Source organism: Coregonus clupeaformis, chromosome 7, assembly GCF_020615455.1.
Source record: "Coregonus clupeaformis isolate EN_2021a chromosome 7, ASM2061545v1, whole genome shotgun sequence".
Lineage (NCBI taxonomy): Eukaryota > Metazoa > Chordata > Actinopteri > Salmoniformes > Salmonidae > Coregonus > Coregonus clupeaformis.
Window position 1 is genome coordinate 35,225,537 of NC_059198.1, and position 21,316 is coordinate 35,246,852.

The 21,316-nt window shown below is 41.6% G+C and overlaps 1 protein-coding gene across 6 annotated transcripts in view; it reads right to left on the minus strand.

Annotated features, from left to right (window-relative positions):
- Positions 1 to 1,115: 1,115 nt before the first annotated feature.
- LOC123491232 (AP-2 complex subunit alpha-2-like) overlaps positions 1,116 to 21,316 on the minus strand; it is a 66,401-nt gene continuing 46,200 nt past the window's right edge. Inside the window, exons 13-23 of one of the 6 annotated variants that reach the window (XM_045221379.1) lie at positions 19,953 to 20,107; positions 19,386 to 19,445; positions 17,181 to 17,252; positions 16,692 to 16,774; positions 13,281 to 13,370; positions 7,309 to 7,432; positions 7,042 to 7,158; positions 6,867 to 6,936; positions 6,609 to 6,743; positions 4,437 to 4,448; positions 1,116 to 3,598 (exon numbers count right to left, since the gene is read on the minus strand). In XM_045221379.1, coding sequence (XP_045077314.1) covers positions 3,521 to 3,598; positions 4,437 to 4,448; positions 6,609 to 6,743; positions 6,867 to 6,936; positions 7,042 to 7,158; positions 7,309 to 7,432; positions 13,281 to 13,370; positions 16,692 to 16,774; positions 17,181 to 17,252; positions 19,386 to 19,445; positions 19,953 to 20,107 — 996 coding nt within the window. In that variant the 3' untranslated portion in view covers positions 1,116 to 3,520. The remainder of the gene's footprint in view (positions 3,599 to 4,436; positions 4,449 to 6,608; positions 6,744 to 6,866; positions 6,937 to 7,041; positions 7,159 to 7,308; positions 7,433 to 13,280; positions 13,371 to 16,691; positions 16,775 to 17,180; positions 17,253 to 19,385; positions 19,446 to 19,952; positions 20,108 to 21,316) is intronic. The other 5 variants (XM_045221381.1, XM_045221380.1, XM_045221383.1 and 2 more) reach the window with 5 other exon arrangements.

Here is a 21,316-nt window from a genome sequence, read left to right on the forward strand (position 1 = left end):
GTGGACTCACTAAACACACGCTTCGTTTGTAAAGTGTTGGAGCATGCCCCTAGCTATCAGTAAATTTAAAAATCAAAGAAAATGGTGTTGCCTGGTTTGCTTTATATAAGGAATTTGAAAAGATTTATACTTTTACTTTTGATACTTAAGTATATTTAAAACCAAATACTTTTACTCAAGTAGTATTTTACTGGGTGACATTCACTTTTACTTAAGTCATTTTCTATTAAGGTATCTTTACTTTTAGTCAAGTATGACAATTGGGAACTTTTTCCACCACTGGTTACAGGTTGGTAACATGCAGTGTTTGGGAAGCTACTCTGAAAATATAGTTTACCAATTACTTCACACTGGAAGTTAAGCTACACTAATGCTACCCTCAAGAAAAATATAGTTTACTTGACTAAAGTTACTTTGAATAAGTATTTCACAACATCCAAACTACTTCATGAAAAAGCATCATATGTAAATCTGATATGTCAGACTACAAATCGCAAGAACAGATCACTTTGGGGTCATATGTTAACATAATGTGGAATTTAACATATTAAACACAAACAGTTTCAAGTGAGAGTTAGGCAAATCTGATGCCGAAAAAGGAACTTATTGCCTACCTCACCCACATTTTATTTTATTTTTTCAAAAACAGTAGTGTCTAGTTCCAGTAGTTAGCTACACCGCTACATGGCAAAAAAGTTAAAACACTACCTAGATTTGAATTTAATTCAACTACCACCAAGCTACTGGAAAATATAACTAAATTACGAGTTGAACTACATGTAGTACACTACTCCCCAACACTGGTAGCATGCCACACTGCCTGCTTTAGCAGGATCTTTATTCAATGAGCAAAATCACTTAACATCTCTACTCCTTAGTCAATGTGATGAGTTCTTATTGATAGGACTATGTGATACATCCAACTATGGTTCTGGAGAGCTGCCGGGTGTACAGGCTTTTGTTCCAGCCCAGCACTAACACACAACATCCGTTTTTTGTTGCGGACGTGGAACTGTGGTGAGCTTTGGAAAGAACTTCCTCTTGACGAACAATGATCATCATCACCATCACACACAGACACACACAATTTCCCACTAAGAAAGACAGAGCCAGAGTATATGGCATAGTTTTACTTTCACATTATTCAGTACAGAGTAAATCTTAAATCTAACACAGGTATCTGACAGGTTTAACACCGATACACAGGGCTGCATTAGCTAGCGGATACTGCATAGACGCGCACACACACACACACACACAATTATTCTACAGTTTCCACTACAATGATCAGACTGTCCCACCAATGCTGCATGGGTTAGATGTATAAGTGACTCCTGTTGAAACTAATATGATCATGTCTCATAAACATAATTTAGGATATTTTTATCACGTGGTACACCGACACACACTCAAACACACACGCGATGCCCACCCCTGATGACTCGATCCCGGTAGTTGTGATTGACAGTTGGTCTTTGAGTTCTCTCCTCCCTCTCGTCTCTAAGAATGGACATGTGGGCACGCGTGTCTGAAATGTGAGTTTACAGATAAGTGCTGTCCAGTGTCTTTGTGGTTGGTTGTGTTTTCAAAGATAATAATCAATCTATCTGCAGATTGCAATCTTCTCCCAATTAATACCATAAGGTAAGTACTTGTGTCGTGTGTGTGCGTGCACAAGCCTCTGCGTGTTTAGAGATCAAGTTCTGAGGTACTCATATTTTTTCAGTCAATCACAGTGTCAAGCAGCACTCTACTCTCCAATCCCATCCCTCTTTTCAGCACAAAAATATAACAAATAAAAATAATGAATACTAGGCCTCTGCTCTGCCGCTTCACTCTTCATGTCAACACGGACTGGCCCACTGCCCTCTAACTCCTCCCAACTACCACCTGAAGTCCCCATCAATGGGGCCTGCTCAATGCTTACTTACGCACGACATAAACATGTCATAAGCTGTCATAAAACATCCCATGTCATCTCTCAACCAATGATCCCTGCTTCAAGTGTCAAAAAACATTGCTAATCTGAAATAAATGTACATCAGTTTTCACGACGTCTTATAATTCCTTATCTGTTATGTCATGCTTACGATGGTGGTAAGTAGGCTTTATGATAGGTTTAAGTCAAGTGTCAACCTCGCCTCTGTCTGATTAACACTGTAAACAAGACCAGCTACCCTGCTACTCTCTCCATATCTCTCTCCTTCTAGCTGACACCTCTACCCTATTCACAGGGTACACACTGCTGGCCCTACTCTCTCACACTACCTACACACACACACACACACACACACACACACACATACACACACAACAGAAGCAACACAACATTACACCATTAAAGAAACATACAAACACTTCAATAACTCCACTACTAATAAAAGGAAAGAAATGGAAAGATGAGAAGATTAAAAAAAAAAGATAAAAAGGGGTAATTAATTACATTATTTCTTTTATATATATATATTCCATGAACAGGTACAGAATCATTTGAGTTTATATATAAAGTATGGTTACACGCCAGAAAGATGGGGGAAGTGGGAGTGGGGTTGTGTGTGTATGTGTTTGAGGGGTATTGATGGACTGAGGTCTCTTGGAACCACCTAAGTGCACTGGCCATTTCCACTGGAATAGAGCTGGAACTGTAGACTTGGGAATGTGCTGGAATTATTTTATGGAATATTATATATCAGCGATTATACTGATAGAGGCCCTTGGGATCTATGTATAACAGGTAGGGGTCTGGGACAGCAGAGGGTGGAGAAGAGATGGGGTTGGGGTGAAGGTGGGTGTTTAGAGTGTGTAGTTTTGGACCCTTACACAGAAGAGTCCCATTTCTTTAGTGTGATTTCGTTTTACCCCTCCCTCCCACTAAATGAGGACCATATACAGATACTTTAAACAGACACTTAAGCATGTACAAATATATGCATGTATGTGCCTACATGTGAGAGTTCTGGCTGTGTATTATACATGTATGTGTGTGTGTGTGTATGTAGAACTGGTCCTCCCATGCAACTCCCAGGAATAGTCTAAGGTTGAAATGTTGCGGAATCGACACACAGAATCTCCCACCCTCCCCCATGAATCACACATGCACGGATACACACACCAGCTGTCATCATAAGTACAGGAGCACTCAGGGCTTAAACAGACAGGACGGAGAATAACAGGACACACACACACCAGCATGATTCTGTAACACACACACACAGTCATACACTTACGTTCACAGGTAAACACCGAAAAAAAACAATTTTAGCGCCGATGATAATAAAACAGTAATAATAAGAAGAATCTGAATTATAATCGTGACAATAATAATAAATGACAATAATAATAGGGCAGTCGGGTAAGTGACAACAGCTGCTTTTTTTTCTCCCTTATGTAAGTATTTTTCCTTCTTCTCGTTGATTCTTTGTTTGGGGGGGTTGAAATGCTGGTCTCTGTGTGTTGGGTGTCTAGAGCGTGATGATGATGGTGGCCTGGGGCGCGTTGGGTGGGTTCTAGACTCAGGGTTTTAGAACTGTTCTGCCAGGAGGTCACAGACGCGCTGGGAGACGGTGTCCTTGCTGCTGCGCAGAGTCAGCCGGTACATCTGACAGAGAGAGGGGACATAGGTTTAACATGGGTAAACACACACACATACACACTAACATGCGCGCACACACACACACACACACACGTGTGCTCAAGAATACACACATCTGTGCACTCAAGACCGCACACAGACAACACACACCCCCTTAAACATGAATTAACATACATGGTGGTCAGTAAAGTTCAAACACACATAATATATTTATATACAGTGCCTTCAGAAAGCATTCATACCCCTTCACTTACTCTACATTTTGTTGTGTTACAGCCTGAATTCAAAATGGATTAAATTGTGTTTTTCCTCACCAATCTACTCACAATAACCCATAATGACGAAGTGAAAACAAGGTTTTTAGAAATGTTTGCAAATTGATTGAAAATGAAATACAGGAATATCTCATTTACATACAGTACCAGTCAAAAGTTTGGACACACCTGTGTGTAGATGGGTAAAAAACATTTATTTAATCAATTTTGAATTCATGCTGTAACAATAAAATGTGGAATAAGTCAAGGGGTACGAATACTTTCTGAAGGCACTGTATATATTGGATCATCTAAAGGTTTAACACGAGACAAGGGTAGAATGGATATACACTGATGACACATTATCAACCTGGAGTCTAACACTGCACAGAGAGAGAGAGAGAGAGAGAGAGAGAGAGAGAGCGAAAGAATGCAGAGATTCAAGTGTTCCATTTTGGGGTGTCAGTGAGAAAATGTGGAAAAATCAAGGTGGAGGGAAAAGTGAATGAGAAAGTGAAAAAAGGATGTGAAAGACAGAAGAGGGGGATGAGGAGAAAGAAAGAGAGAGAACAGGGACAGATGTGTGTTACCTGCTCGCCAGGCTTGATTTGCAGCAGCACACAGAAAGACACAGACAGCCGTGAGTGATGCAATGAGAGCAGCACAAAGAAGGACAGACGGACTCTGTGTGTGTGTGTGTATATATATATATATTCATGTACATTAGGGTGTGTGTACACTACCGTTCAAAAGTTTGGGGTCACTTAGAAATGTCCTTGTTTTCGAAAGAAAAGCAAATGTTTTGTCCCTTAAACTAACATAAAATTGATCAGAAATACAGTGTAGACATTGTTAATGTTTTAAATGGCTATTGTAGCTGGAAACGGCTGATTTTTTATGGAATATCTACATAGACCCATTATCAGCATTTTGCAATTATGTTAGCACAGCTGAAAACTGTTGTGCTGATTAAAGATGCAATAAAACTGGCCTTCTTGAGACTAGTTGAGTATCTGAAGCATCAGAAATTGTCGGTTCGATTACAGGCTCAAAATGGCCAGAAACAAAGAACTTTCTTCTGAAACTCGTCAGTCTATTCTTGTTCTGAGAAATGAAGGCTATTCCATGCGAGAAATTGCCAAGAAACTGAAGATCTTGTACAACGCTGTGTACTACTCCCTACACAGAACAGCGCAAACTGGCTCTAACCAAAATAGAAAAAGGAGTGTGAGGCCCCGGTGCACAACTGAGCAAGAGGACAAATACATTAGAGTGTCTATTTTGAGAAACAGACGCCTCACAGGTCCTCAACTGGCAGCTTCATTAAATAGTACCCGCAAAACACCAGTCTCCGGGATGCTGACCTTCTAGGCAGAGTTACAAAGAAAAAGCCATATCTCAGACTGGCCAATAAAAATAAAAGATTAAGATGGGCAAAAGAACACAGACACTGGACTTTTTCTTTGCAGCACTTGTTGGCTGCTTTTCCTTCACTCTGCGGACCAACTCATCCCAAACCATCTCAACTGGGTTGACGTCGGGGGATTGTGGAGGCCAGGTCATCTGATGCAGCACTCCATCACTCTCCTTCTTGGTCAAATAGCCCTTACACAGCCTGGAGGTGTGTTGGGTCATTGTCCTGTTGAAAAACAAGTGATTGTCCCACTAAGCCCAAACCAGATGGGATGGCGTATCGCTGCAGAATGCTGTGGTAGCCACGCTGGTTAAGTGTGCCTTGGATTCTAAATAAATCACAGACAGTGTCACCAGCAAAGCACCACCACACCATCACACCTCCTCCTCAATGCTTCACGGTGGGAACTAAACATGCGGAGATCCATCCATTCACCTACACTGTGTCTCACAAAGACACGGCGGTTGGAACCAAAAATCTCCAATTTGGACTCCAGACCAAAGGACAGATTTCCACCGGTCTAATATCCATTGCTCGTGTTTCTTGGCCCAAGCAAGTCTCTTCTTCTTATTGGTGTCCTTTAGTAGTGGTTTCTTTGCAGCAATTCAACCGTGAAGGCCTGATTCACGCAGTCTCCTCTGAACAGTTGATGTTGAGATGTGTCTGTTACTTGAACTCTGTGAAGCACTTATTTCGGCTGCAATTTCTGAGGCTGGTAACTCTAATGAACTTATCCTCTGCAGCAGAAGTAACTCTGGATCTTCCTTTCCTGTGGCGGTCCTCATGAGAGCCAGTTTCATCATAGCGCTTCATGGTTTTTGTGACTGCACTTGAAGAAACTTTCAAAGTTCTTTAAATTTTCCGGATTGACTGACCTTCATGTCTTAAAGTAATGATAGACTGTCGTTTCTCTTTGATTATTTGAGCTGTTCTTGCCATAATATGGACTTTGTCTTTTACCAAATAGGGCTATCTTCTGTATACCCCCCCCACCCCCACCCACCTTGTCACAAAAAAACTGATTGGCTCAAACGCCTTAAGGAGGAAAGAAATTCCACAAATTAACTTTTAAGAAGGCACACCTGTTAATTGAAATGCATTCCAGGTGACTACCTCATGAATCTGGTTGAGAGAATGCCAATAGTGTGCAAAGCTGTCATCAAGGCAAAGGGTGGCTACTTTGAAGAATCTCAAATATAAAATATATTTTTTGGTTACTACATGATTCCGTATGTGTTATTTCATAGTTTTGATGTCTTCAAACTTTTGACAGGTACTGTACATTTGTGTGTGTGTGTGTATATGCATGTACATGTGTGTGTGTATGTGTGTGCGTGTGTGTGTGTACCTGGGCCTGCGCATTGGGTTCCAGTCTCAGCAAGCAGCCGACCTGTTGGGCCTTGGTCTGGATGACTCCGGCACACACATAGTTCTCTGGGTTAGGATCCACATTCTCCAACAGGGCTGTCCCCAGGCCCAGCAACTAGAGACGAGGGAGGGGGGGGGGGAGAGAGAGAGACAAAATGGGAGGGAGTAAGATGTGGTAGACATACAGCAGGCAAGGGAATTATATGAATATGCGTACAGTGTGTGTGTGTGTGTGTACCTTGGCCTTGAGCACTTCTGTGTCCATGCCATGGCTGGCCTTGAAGATCTTTTGTGCTTCTTGCTGGGGCCTGAAAAGAGAAGAAAACAGTCATAAATACACACACGCACCCTCTTACATGCTCACCCTAGACACACTCTCACACACACACACCCCTACACACACTCTCACTCACTGGCTGAGTTGTTTCCAGCGCTGGAAGAAGTCTGCGGCGGCCATCTCTGTGGGTTGGAAGAACTTGTTGATGGTGACAGGCAGCTTGAGAGAGATGTTCTGCAGGGCTCCCCCATACCTGAGAGGAACACACACACTTTATATACTGAAGACGACAAAACAAAATGTGTGTGTATGTTTGGGATACTACTGATCTTGCATGCGTGATTGCTAGGTGTTTGTATTGCATGTTCTGTGTAATATTCTGTGTGCGTACACGCGCGTGTACCTGAACTTGATGTTGAGCAGCGGAGCGTCAATGAAGTCGGTCAGACACTCAATGTTGATGACCTGCTGCACCTGTGCTCCTCCCTCCACTAGGGGTTCCACTGTTTTGGTCTGCACATTGAGCTGTGGGAAAGCCAGTCAAGGAGAGGAACAGAGCCGGGACAAGAGACCACACCGGGGGGACTGTATATTGAATATAGCTATGCATGTTAAATACATGCAAGTATAGCCTACAACCCAAGGGACACACACAGTAGTGTTGCACGGTATACCGAAACTTCGATACTAGAACATGAAAAACGGTTCAGTACTAGAATTTGTTACTTTACTGGTTAAAGAGACAGCTTATTCTATGGAAATGTGCGCTACTTCTACGCAAATGTTGTTGATCAGTACAATAAAATAATTAAGGGAAACATATTTTATATCAACTGTAGCCCCATGAAATCAACCAAAACAAGCTCAACAACTCAATGCATGCACACACTCATATTGAATATGCATTCACCTGTATTGTGGATAGGCCTAGGCTACATCATGATTTACCCAATTTATCAATAGAGATTTACCATTCAAAAAAATTATTACCATTATGTTGATATGTAGTTAGATTGGTAAAAGCAAAGTCAAATGTATTGTATGATTGTGTAATTGATTCATTAAAGGGGAATGAAAACACTTAGTAAAACGAATCAAAGAGATCCCCTAATATTAAACATCTGCATTTAACATAGAAACATCTCTATTTTTAGGATTTTGATCTTGAACAACGTTTATTAGAGGTATGGGTAGGCCTAGGGCTGTGGCGGTCATGACATTTTGTCAGCCGGTGATTGTCAAGCAAATAACAGCCGGTCTCATGGTAATTTACCGTTAATTAACAGAAAACACATTTAGCATCCACGCATAGCCTACAAGCCACTGATGCAGACCTTTGGAACATCTACATTTTAAAAAGTCTACAAAATCCATATAATATAGCCTACACCATCACAATAAATCCATTATTTATTTTAGACAGGTCTAAAGAAACATGATATGAAGAAAATGTAGTCTATTTCAGAAGAACAGAATAGCATACTCTGAGTTGTCCTTATGTTAGGTTCTGATATGGCTATGCCATATGGCTGTGGGTTACGCTAGTTCATTTGGCAGACAAGATTTGCTTAGAATTCCATGGCATTATTTTATAGTATGAAGAATACAACTGAACATACAGTGGGGAGAACAAGTATTTGATACACTGCCGATTTTGCAGGTTTTCCTACTTACAAAGCATGTAGAGGTCTGTCATTTTTATCATAGGTACACTTCAACTGTGAGAGACGAAATCTAAAACAAAAATCCAGAAAATCACATTGTATGATTTTTAAGTAATTAATTTGCATTTTATTGCATGACATAAGTTTTGATCACCTACCAACCAGTAAGAATTCCGGCTCTCACAGACCTGTTAGTTTTTCTTTAAGAAGCCCTCCTGTTCTCCACTCATTACCTGTATTAACTGCACCTGTTTGAACTCGTTACCTGTATAAAAGACACCTGTCCACACACTCAATCAAACAGACTCCAACCTCTCCACAATGGCCAATACCAGAGAGCTGTGTAAGGACATCAGGGATACAATTGTAGACCTGCACAAGGCTGGGATGGACTACAGGACAATAGGCAAGCAGCTTGGTGAGAAGGCAACAACTGTTGGCGCAATTATTAGAAAATGGAAGAAGTTCAAGATGACGGTCAATCACCCTCGGTCTGGGGCTCCATGCAAGATCTCACCTCGTGGGGCATCAATGATCATGAGGAAGGTGAGGGATCAGCCCAGAACTACACGGAAGGACCTGGTCAATGACCTGAAGAGAGCTGGGACCACAGTCTCAAAGAAAACCATTAGTAACACTACGCCGTCATGGATTAAAATCCTGCAGCGCACGCAAGGTCCCCCTGCTCAAGCCAGCGCATGTCCAGGCCCGTCTGAAGTTTGCCAATGACCATCTGGATGATCCAGAAGAGGAATGGGAGAAGGTCATGTGGTCTGATGAGACAAAAATAGAGCTTTTTGGTCTAAACTCCACTCGCCGTGTTTGGAGGAAGAAGGATGAGTACTGTAATTGCAAACAAAGGTTTCTGTACCAAATATTAAGTTCTGCTTTTCTGATGTATTAAATATTTATGTCATGCAATAAAATGCAAATGAATTACTTAAAAATCATACAATGTGATTTCCTGGATTTTTGTTTTAGATTCCGTCTCTCACAGTTGAAGTGTACCTATGATAAAAATTACAGACCTCTACATGCTTTGTAAGTAGGAAAACCTGCAAAATCGGCAGTGTATCAAATACTTGTTCTCCCCACTGTAGCTGAATAAAATAGAAAATATATTTTCTCCAAAGGATTTGAGGGAGTGCGCACATGCAGCTATTCTGTGTTGAGCGGTTAACAAAGAAACAGGTACTCCTATATGCTTAATTTTGAGTTATTTATGTAACTTTAGTTGTGATACAAATGTATGTTTTGATTTTTAATACATTCTAAGGCTACATGATGCGACTAATGATGATTTGAAAAAGGTTGCATGAAAGGCATGAGCTCTGCTTTGTTTTTTTGCGCAGGCTGTAGACACTTCATTAGTCTCTCATTCACAATTTGACAAGCACTTGATAATGCCTTGAATTTCCTGGCTGCATCTCATTTGTGTGGCTGTAATCCCCCCTAAACAAATCCATGCCTTTTGCGACCTGTGGCCGTTGTGCCCTTGGGCTGAATATAATAATTATAATTCCGTTCTCCTGGCTGCGTTCCCGAAGCACCTCTCACTCACATGGCTCTCCTTCACGTGATCGGGTCTTTCTCACAGGCTACAAGTGAAGACCGACACATCGGGGACGCAACTGCACGCCTCCTTATCCAATTCCGAGGTGCATATTGAAGATATTGGAAGAACTGTCCACATTTACTTTTCGTCAGCCAACAAGATGAGTAGGCCTAACGAACAGCAAAAGCACTAGCGTATGTCCATCTACTATCTCCCATAGTACAAAAGTTGACCTATTCTATTTTGTGCGAGAAATAAATATTCCAAACATAGTCTGGGACAGTTGTGGGATGCGATAGATCCCAAATTAATACAACCACGAGCATCAAAAAACCTGTTTTAAGCAATGACCCTGACGCAACAGATGAGAACATTTAGCTTAAAATGTTCATAAACTATTAGGCTATTTCTTCACATTATAAGCGTGAATGTTCCATTAGCAGGAAAACACCATTCTCAAAAGTGACCACAAATGCAATTATGCATGTAATACTTTTATTATAAAGGTGCATTTTTATGGTGGAAATGATCTTCCCCAAACATGAAACTCACGCACTGCGTATGTATGGCAGTTAGGCTCTACACCTGTTGTAATGCAGGATTAATGTGCTTCATTTTAAGAAGTTATTTGGCCACTTTAGTTGTGATACAAACCTTATCAAAACATATAGGCCTATGGGCTAGGCTACATGAGGTGTGCGACTATGATTTGGAAAAAGACGCCAAAACAAAGCATGCACAACAGCTGGGCATCATTCACAAGTGATAATATATAATTCACAAGTGATAGGCTAATATTGTCATCCCATCACACTATTCTTGATTTAATCTTGCCTTTACATATATTAAATAATGTGTGTGAAATTTGTTTTGATTTAGAATGGACCATTATCATGCACCTGTCTCGAAACAGGTGCAGCGGGAAAAAATACTTGAATAGCGAATGGAGGACGCTTTTTCCGTGGTTCATTTTCATGCCAGCCAGGTAGGCTATACTCCTGTTGTAAAGAGAAGTAATGCGCTTAATATTAGGAAAATTGAGAAATAAATATAGGTCTAGCCTATACAAAGCTGATGGGATCCTCCTCTTTTTAAGAGGCCATCACTCTGTTTTCTCACGCAATTGCATAGCCTTTAGAAATGTTGCACAACATGAGCTCATGGGCTCTAATGAATGTTTGATTACATTTTGGATCACATTTGCATTGATGTCAGAGTGATTAGAGGGACAATAGAGTGCTGAGTACCAGGCAGTTAGCAAGTTAGGTAGGCTACTAATGACCATCAGCAGCATCAGAGCTTGGAGAAGCCTAATTACCGTGACTTAACAGTAACATGGAATTTGACTGCCGTCATACTCATGACCACCGGTGTGGTGGTAATACGGTCAATTTAACAGCCCTAGGTAGGCCATCTTGAATTGCCATAGTAACGACTGAAGCCTATGCGTCATTGACAGGATTTAGCAAATAGTGAGTTTTGGCATGTGAAGGGAGGCGCCTCACTTCCACTGGACCACAAAGGTTTCTCACATTCAGTGGTGTAAAGTACTTAAGTAAAAATACTTTAAAGTACTTCTTAAGTAGTTTTTTGGGGGTATCTGTCCTTTACTATTTCTATTTTTGACAACTTTTTCTTCACTACATTCTTAAAGACCATAATTTACATTTTACACCATACATTTTTCCTGACACCCAAAAGTACTCATTACATTTTGAATGCTTAGCAGGAAAGGAAAATTGTCCAATTCACATACTTATCAAGAGAATATCACTAGTCATCCCTACTGTCTCTGATCTGGCGGACTCACTAAAGACAAATGCTTCATTTGTAAATTATGTCTGATTGTTGGAATGTGCCCCTGGCTATTCGTAAATGAAAAACAAGAAAATGGAACCATTTGCTTAATATAAAGACATTTATAATGATTTATACTTTACTTTTGATACTTAAGTATATTTAAAACCAAATTATTTGACTTTTACTCAAGTAGTATTTCACTGGGTGACATTCACTTGAGTCATTTTCTATTAAGGGATCTTTACTTTTACTCAAGTATGACAATTGGGTACTTTATCCACTATTGCTCACATTAAGGTAAGAAACTGATTTAGCTATTCTCTTGTCTTTTAATGTTAATGTTTTATTTGATAGCTGTAAAAAATAAAATGTTAATATTGACAATTTGAAGAGCATTTGTCAATATAAGTATTTTGAGCTAAAACAAACTGGCTAGTGTCATTCAATATGTAGCTAGCTAGCTAGCCAGCCAGCCAGCCAGAGAGGGCTGCTGCAGGATTGTTTTTTCCAGTAAAAATGTAGCTAGCTAGCTAGGTATGAACCCCAATCCCCATAGCTATAATTATTAGCTAGCTAGCTAACTAACTAAATAGCCAGATTTAATTCCTAAAATTAGTAGCTAAGCCTGCTGGCTGTTGATTGCAAGAATTAATGTAGCCTAAGCCTGAAGCCTAACCCTTAAAAAAAATGTGTTTCAGGTTGTGGCACTCCAGTCAGTGTGATTAATTGCGGACATGGTCACTATTAAAGTCACTGGTCATTGCGCCTTTCTTGCATGCTTTTAATTTGTTCCTATTCTAACTCTTTGTGTATTAGGCTATAGGCCTAGTGCAATGTATGTAAGAAGAAATTGAAGTTATAAGAGCCAATTATTATTAATTCAAGGAATTCCTGCCAGTGATGCAACAAAATGCCAATATGCCGATTTACAGTTACAGTTAGCTGGTGTTCTAAAGCCTATTGTTTCCATTCCCCTTTAATACATACATTACTGTCCCAGAAAAATTGACGTAAAAAAAATAAATGTAATGATATTGAACATAAAAAATGCCCAAAGACTGAACAGAGCAGTAGCAGAGTTTATCTGTCTGGATCAACTGCCATTTTGTGACTTTGGCTAATATTCCTTCTTTTTTTGCTGTGGTATCATTTTGGCATCGTTTTGATATCGAGTATCGTGATGGTATTGCGTATTGTGATACTAAACCTGGTATAAATATAGAAGTCAAAACTCTGCTATCGTGACAACACTAACACATAGTGTGCAAGATAGGGGTGTGTGTGTGTGTGTGTGTGTGTGTGTGTGTGTGGGCGTGCGTGCGTGCGTAAACAGTAAGTGAATGCATTGAAGGATATGAGACTGCAGCTCCCCTGGGCAGCTGACTGTGGTGCTAAAGCTGACAAACTGCACCGAGGTCTTATTGCCATAGAACAGATACATCCTCCCTAGAAAAACAAACAAAAACACACACACACACACACGTTAGAAGATATGTCAAGTGGACACATTTAGGTGACATTTCCAAAAGAACACATACATGTTATAATACATTACGTATTGTTATGTATACTCCCTTATTTCAGGCTATAATGCAGCATTACAAACCAACTCATTCCCGTTTATAATGCATTATAATTAATAATTCTTCATACATAGAGTACAATGTGTATGGATACGGATACAGTCGGTAACTTACCCATGCCATCAGTAAAAGCACAATAGGCTACAGTTGAAGTAGGTAGTTTACACAGACCTTAGCCAAATACATTTAAACTCAGTTTTTCACAATTCCTGACATTTAATCCTAGTAAGAATTCCCTGTCTTAGCTCAGTTAGGATCACCACTTTATTTTAAGAATGTGAAATGTCAGAATAATAGTAGAGAATTATTTCTTTCAGCTATTATTTCTTTCATCACATTCCCAGTGGGTCAGAAGTTTACATACACTCAATTAGTATTTGGTAGCATTGCCTTTCAATTGTTTAACTTCGGTCAAATGTTTCAGGTAGCCTTCCACAAGCTTCCCACAATAAGTTGGGTGAATTTTTGCCCATTCCTCCTGACAGAGCTGGTGTAACTGAGTCAGGTTTGTAGGCCTCCTTGCTCGCACACGCTTTTTCAGTTCTGCCCACACATTTTCTATAGGATTGAGGTCAGGGTTTTGTGATGGCCACTCCAATACCTTGACTTTGTTGTCCTTAAGCCATTTTGCCACAACTTTGGAAGTATGCTTGGGGTCATTGTCCATTTGGAAGACCCATTTGCGACCAAGCTTTAACTTCCTGACTGATGTCTTGAGATGTTGCTTCAATATATCCACATAATTTTCCTTCCTCATGATGTCATCTATTTTGTGAAGTGCACCAGTCCCTACTGCAGCAAAGCACCCCGTGCTTCACGGTTGGGATGGTGTTCTTCGGCTTGCAAGCTACCCCCTTTTAGCCTATCAGAAGCTTCTAAAGCCATGACATCATTTTCTGGAATTTTCCAAGCTGTTTAAAGGCACAGTCAACTTAGTGTATGTCAACTTCTGACCCACTGGAATTGTGATACAGTGAATTATAAGTGAAATAATCTGTCTAAACAATTGTTGGAAAAATTACTTGTGTCATGCACAAAGTAGATGTCCTAACCGACTTGCCAAAACTATAGTTTGTTAACAAGACATTTGCGGAGTGGTTGAAAAACTAGTTTTAATGACTCCAACCTAAGTGGATGTAAACTTCCGACTTCAACTGTATATACAGTGGGGAGAACAAGTATTTGATACACTGCCGATTTTGCAGGTTTTCCTACTTACAAAGCATGTAGAGGTCTGTAATTTTTATCATAGGTAGTACACTTCAACTGTGAGAGACGGAATCTAAAACAAAAATCCAGAAAATCACATTGTATGATTTTAAAGTAATTAATTTGCATTTTATTGCATGACATAAGTATTTGATACATCAGAAAAGCAGAACTTAATATTTGGTACAGAAACCTTTGTTTGCAATTACAGAGATCATACGTTTCCTGTAGGTCTTGACCAGGTTTGCACACACTGCAGCAGGGATTTTGGGCCACTCCTCCATACAGACTTTCTCCAGATCCTTCAGGTTTCGGGGCTGTCGCTGGGCAATACAGACTTTCAGCTCCCTCCAAATATTTCTATTGGGTTCAGGTCTGGAGACTGGCTAGGCCACTCCAGGACCTTGAGATGCTTCTTACGGAGCCACTCCTTAGTTGCCCTGGCTGTGTGTTTTTCGGGTCTTTGTCATGCTGGAAGACCCAGCCACGACCCATCTTCAATGCTCTTACTGAGGGAAGGAGGTTGTTGGCCAAGATCTCGCGATACATGGCCCCATCCATCCTCCCCTCAATACGGTGCAGTCGTTCTGTCCCCTTTGCAGAAAAGCATCCCCAAAGAATGACGTTTCCACCTCCATGTTCTTGGGGTTGTACTCATCCTTCTTCTTCCTCCAAACACGGCGAGTGGAGTTTAGTCCAAAAAGCTCTATTTATGTCTCATCAGACCACATGACCTTCTCCCATTCCTCCTCTGGATCATCCAGATGGTCATTGGCAAACTTCAGACGGGCCTGGACATGCGCTGGCTTGAGCAGGGGGACCTTGCGCGCGCTGCAGGATTTTAATCCATGACGGCGTAGTGTGTTACTAATGGTTTTCTTTGAGACTGTGGTCCCAGCTCTCTTCAGGTCATTGACCAGGTCCTGCCATGTAGTTCTGGGCGGATCCCTCACCTTCCTCATGATCATAGATGCCCCACGAGGTGAGATCTTGCATGGAGCCCCAGACCGAGGGTGATTGACCGTCATCTTGAACTTCTTCCATTTTCTAATAATTGCGCCAACAGTTGTTGCCTTCTCACCAAGCTGCTTGCCTATTGTCCTGTAGCCCATCCCAGCCTTGTGCAGGTCTACAATTTTATCTCTGATGTCCTTACACAGCTCTCCGATCTTGGCCATTGTGGAGAGGTTGGAGTCTGTTTGAGTGTGTGGACAGGTGTCTTTTATACAGGTAACGAGTTCAAACAGGTGCAGTTAATACAGGTAATGAGTGGAGAACAGGAGGGCTTCTTAAAGAAAAACTAACAGGTCTGTGAGAGCCGGAATTCTTACTGGTTGGTAGGTGATCAAATACTTATGTCATGCAATAAAATGCAAATTAATTACTTTAAAATCATACAATGTGATTTTCTGGATTTTTGTTTTAGATTCCGTCTCTCACAGTTGAAGTGTACCTATGTTAAGAATTACAGACCTCTACATGCTTTGTAAGTAGGAAAACCTGCAAAATCGGCAGTGTATCAAATACTTGTTCTCCCCACTGTATACACACACACACACACGTGCAAATACACCCATTCAGCAGCCAAGTTATGCATTATGCTCACTCACCTAGCATCTAATGCATTATAGAAACTGAAGCATACCTAACCACTGAATAAAACATTCTGTATACTAAAATGGAGATGACAAAGCTAGGATGTGAACACAAATACTAAATGACGCCATCTATTAAATTCTGTGCACGCTCAGACGTACTTACCAAAGCTATAGAACAGTACAGACATCAGTTCAATAAGGTTACAGCATATAGGCTAATGTATTTCACATGGGACTTACCTGCAAGAAAATGTTTAATACTTCAAGAGAAGAATCCTAACTTGAGACCCACACAATCTCCCAGAACTCACATCAATGTGACAAATGTGACTTAGGATTCAAGCATCTCCCCGCATTGTCTAGTAGCCCAAACTCACCCAGGTTCTGGCGGTACTCAGACTTGATCCCGATCTGAAGCAGCTGGTTCTCAAACAACACACCGTTGTTCTTACACACAAATCTGACAGGAGAGAGAGAGGGAGAAAGTTAGTGCGGGAGGGAGGGAGAATGAAAGTGTTAGGATTTATCATCATTTATCATTAACTGTTTATAACATCTCAAAACATGCGGTGGTACATGCATCACCTATAAGTTACTGTAACTCTTCAGTTATGCCATCCTATCCCAATATCAATTCACTTTGCAAGCAAACATATAGATGTATCTTACCACACGTGAATGACCTAACATAACAGATGTCATTGACATCTACACAGTTTATGTTTTGTGTCAATCCAGTAGGTTGTTAGATACCTTTGCTCAAGAGTGATAGCACCAAAAACAAGCTAGCCCCACCGGAAAGAGAGAGATCGGGAGAGAGAAAGATGGAAAGGGAGAGAGGAGGAGGAGCGAGAGAAAGCTCTTACTTGTTGAGAAGCTCGTCTGACTCGGGCAGAGGAGGGGCAGGATCCTCAGAGGCCGCAGAAGGGGGAGCAGAGCTGAGAGAAGGAAGGAGGGATGAAGCAAGGATGGATAAGAAGAGGTGGATGACAGCACCAACAGAAAAGGCAGGGGGGGTGTGAGAGAATGTAAAATGTGTTTGAAGGGGACCAAATGATTTACAGATATTAAAAAGGGAGAGAGAGAGAGGGAGGGAGAGAGAGAGGATGAGTGTGTTGAGGAAGACCCAAAGCAGTGATGCATGACAAACAAAATGGAGGAAGGAGAACAAGCGAAAAAGCAGAGGTGGGTTAGTATGAGCACTTAGATCCAATTCACCAAAACTGACAGCATTAACATTAACAAAAATAATGAGAAATATTTTGCTGGTAAAAAAAAAAAAAAGTGTGGTACATGTACAGTGAGGGAAAAAAGTATTTGATCCCCTGCTGATTTTGTACGTATGCCCACTGACAAAGATATGATCAGTCTATAATTTCAATGGTAGGTTTATTTGAACAGTGAGAGACAGAAAAACAACAAAAAAATCCAGAAAAACACATGTAAAACATGTTATAAATTGATTTGCATTTTAATGAGGGAAATAGGTATTTGACCCCCTCTCAATCAGAAAGATTTCTGGCTCCCAGGTGTCTTTTATACAGGTAACGAGCTGAGATTAGGAGCACACTCTTAAAGGGAGTGCTCATAATCTCAGCTTGTTACCTGTATAAAAGACACCTGTCCACAGAAGCAATCAATCAATCAGATTCCAAACTCTCCACCATGGCCAAGACCAAAGCGCTCTCCAAGGATGTCAGGGACAAGATTGTAGACCTACACAAGGCTGGAATGGGCTACAAGACCATCGCCAAGCAGCTTGGTGAGAAGGTGACAACAGTTGGTGCGATTATTCGCAAATGGAAGAAACACAAAAGAACTGTCAATCTCCCTCGGCCTGGGGCTCCATGCAAGATCTCACCTCGTGGAGTTGCAATGATCATGAGCACGGTGAGGAATCAGCCCAGAACTACACGGGAGGATCTTGTCAATTATCTGAAGGCAGCTGGGACCATAGTCACCCAGAAAACAATTGGTAACACACTACGCCGTGAAGGACTGAAATCCTGCAGCGCCCGCAAGGTCCGCACATATACATGCCCGTCTGAAGTTTGCCAATGAACATCTGAATGATTCAGAGGAGAACTGGGTGAAAGTGTTGTGGTCAGATGAGACCAAAATCTCTTTGGCATCAACTCAACTCGCCGTGTTTGGAGGAGGAGGAATGCTGCCTATGACCCCAAGAACACCATCCCCACCGTCAAACATGGAGGTGGAAACATTATGCTTTGGGGGTGTTTTTCTGCTAAGGGGACAGGATAACTTCACCGCATCAAAGGGACGCTGGACAGGGCCATGTACCGTCAAATCTTGGGTGAGAACCTCCTTCCCTCAGCCAGGGCATTGAAAATGGGTCGTGGATGGGTATTCCAGCATGACAATGACCCAAAACACACGGCCAAGGCAACAAAGGAGTGGCTCAAGAAGAAGCACATTAAGGTCCTGGAGTGGCCTATCCAGTCTCCAGACCTTAATCCCATAGAAAATCTGTGGAGGGAGCTGAAGGTTCGAGTTGCCAAACGTCAGCCTCGAAACCTTAATGACTTGGAGAAGATCTGCAAAGAGGAGTGGGACAAAATCCCTCCTGAGATGTGTGCAAACCTGGTGGCCAACTACAAGAAATGTCTGACCTCTGTGATTGCCAACAAGGGTTTTGCAGAGGGGTCAAATACTTATTTACCTCATTAAAATGCAAATCAATTTATAACATTTTTGACATGCGTTTTTTCTGGATTTTTTTTTTGTTATTCTGTCTCTCACTGTCCAAATAAACCTACCATTAAAATTATAGACTGATCATATCTTTGTCAGTGGGCAAACGTACAAAATCAGCAGGGGATCAAATACTTTTTTCCCTCACTGTATATATGAAGAAATATACAGCATAGGTAGGCTACAATTCCATATTCCAACAACCCACATGCAATAGAGGGTGTGTGTCCATGTGACTAGTCTAACGTTGAGATGTCCATGCAGCCTCCCTAAATGGCTTTAGTTTAGATAAGAACAACAGTGTTCGTGTGTGTTTGGGTGCAACATGACAGTCAGCCATCTTATTACTGGCCCCTTACTCCGAGTCACCAGGACCCTCCACCAATGGGGAGTCAGAGGCCTCGGGAGCGTGAAGAGCGCTGCCAATGTCCAATCACAATCAAGGACAAGAGACACACAAGCACGCACATTGCCAGACAAGCACGCACACACACACACCAAAAACACAGAGAAAGGGAAATAGAAAAGGGGAAGGAGAGAAAGTAAGAAAAGAGAAAGACAGTCACATAGACAGCAAGATAAAAAGAGAACAGACAAGATTACACATAGAAGACGCAGAGGAAACAAGAAGACTGACTGATAGAAAAACAGATGACCAGCACATATCACAGACAGCAAGCGTCATAAGAATTAAAACAACAACGCTAATTTTCAAGAGCTAGCTTCATATTCTACCACAGTGCATCTGGACAACTAAGACACAACAACCACACCACAAACAACATCAAGTTGCTACTAGACACTGATCTTAGGTCAGTTTTGAATTTCTAAGGGTAGGCTTGGAGGGTGGGGGGTGGGGGGGGTAATTTAGGCTGATCCCAGATCTGTGTCTATGGGAGTCTTCTAGTCACAGGGTGAACATTCACCTCAGGAAGCCGTCGTCGTTCACACCGGCAGAGGAGGCAGCAGGCCCCGCCTCTGAAAACACATCAACCAATAGGCTGCCTGCACTGGGAGCGGCCCCACTAACGGGAGCGGCCGAACGAAGGCCAAGCAGATCCGCTGAAGGGGAGGGGGTGGACTGGAAGACAGAGAAAGATGGACAGAGAACAGAGGGTGGGAGAGAACAGAGAGAGAGAGAACAGAGGGAGCGAGAGAGAAAACAATTGTATAATAATAGCAGTGTTTTGAGAATATTAAACTAAATCCAATACACAGACAGTGATTGTGTTTTTTCCAAAGCGTTCACCATCTCTTTCAACTGCCACCGGTTTTCGAATACAAGTGATTTATGTCATTGTGCTGTGTCTTGAAATTGTTACAAACTAATTTCCCCTTCGTAGAACAACAAAGATGACAAGGGCGGGAGGGTCTACTAAGCTATCTATTAAGATGGTCATACCAAGGATCATTTAGCTATTGGATTTGGAATTTTAGGTCCCCTTTAGGTATACATAAAAATAAAAAAACATTGAATTTGGCCTTACTGCTATTAGCCCATAGAAACGCATTCAATAACAGATTCATACATGGAAAAAAAAAATATCAAAAGGAAGTTTGTTTTAAAATGTCTGTCCTATATCTGAGAGATACACTACACGACCAAAAGTATGTGGACACCTGCTTGTCGAATATCTCATTCCAAAATCATGGGCATTAATATGGAGTTGCCCCCCCCCTTTGCTGCTATAACAGCCTCCACTCTTCTGGGAAGGCTTTCCACTAGATGTTGGAACATTGCTGCGAGGACTTAGTGAGGTCGGGCACTGATGTCGGGCGATTAGGCCTGGCTCGCAGTCGGTGTTCCAATTCATCTCAAAGGTGTTCGATGGGGTTGAGCTCAGGGCTCTGTGCAGGCCAGTCAAGTTCTTCCACAACGATCTCGACAAACCATTACTGTATGGACCTCGCTTTGTGCACGGTATGGACCTCGCTTTGTGCACGGGGGCATTGTCATGCTGAAACTGGAAAGGGCCTTCCCCAAACTATTTCCACCAAGTTGGAAGAATCATCTAGAATGTCATTGTATGCTGTAGCGTTAAGAATTCTCTTCACTGGAACTAAGGGGCCTAGCCCGAACCATGAAAAACAGCCCCAGACCATTATTCCTCCTCCACAAAACTTTACAGTTTCCACCGCTCCAGAGTCCAATGGAGCCGATCTTTACACCACTCCAGCCGACACTTGGCATTGCGCATGGTGATCTTAGGTTTGTTTGTGTGCGGCTGCTCGGCCATGGAAACCCATTTCATGAAGCTCCCGACGAACAGTTCTTGTGCTGATGTTGCTT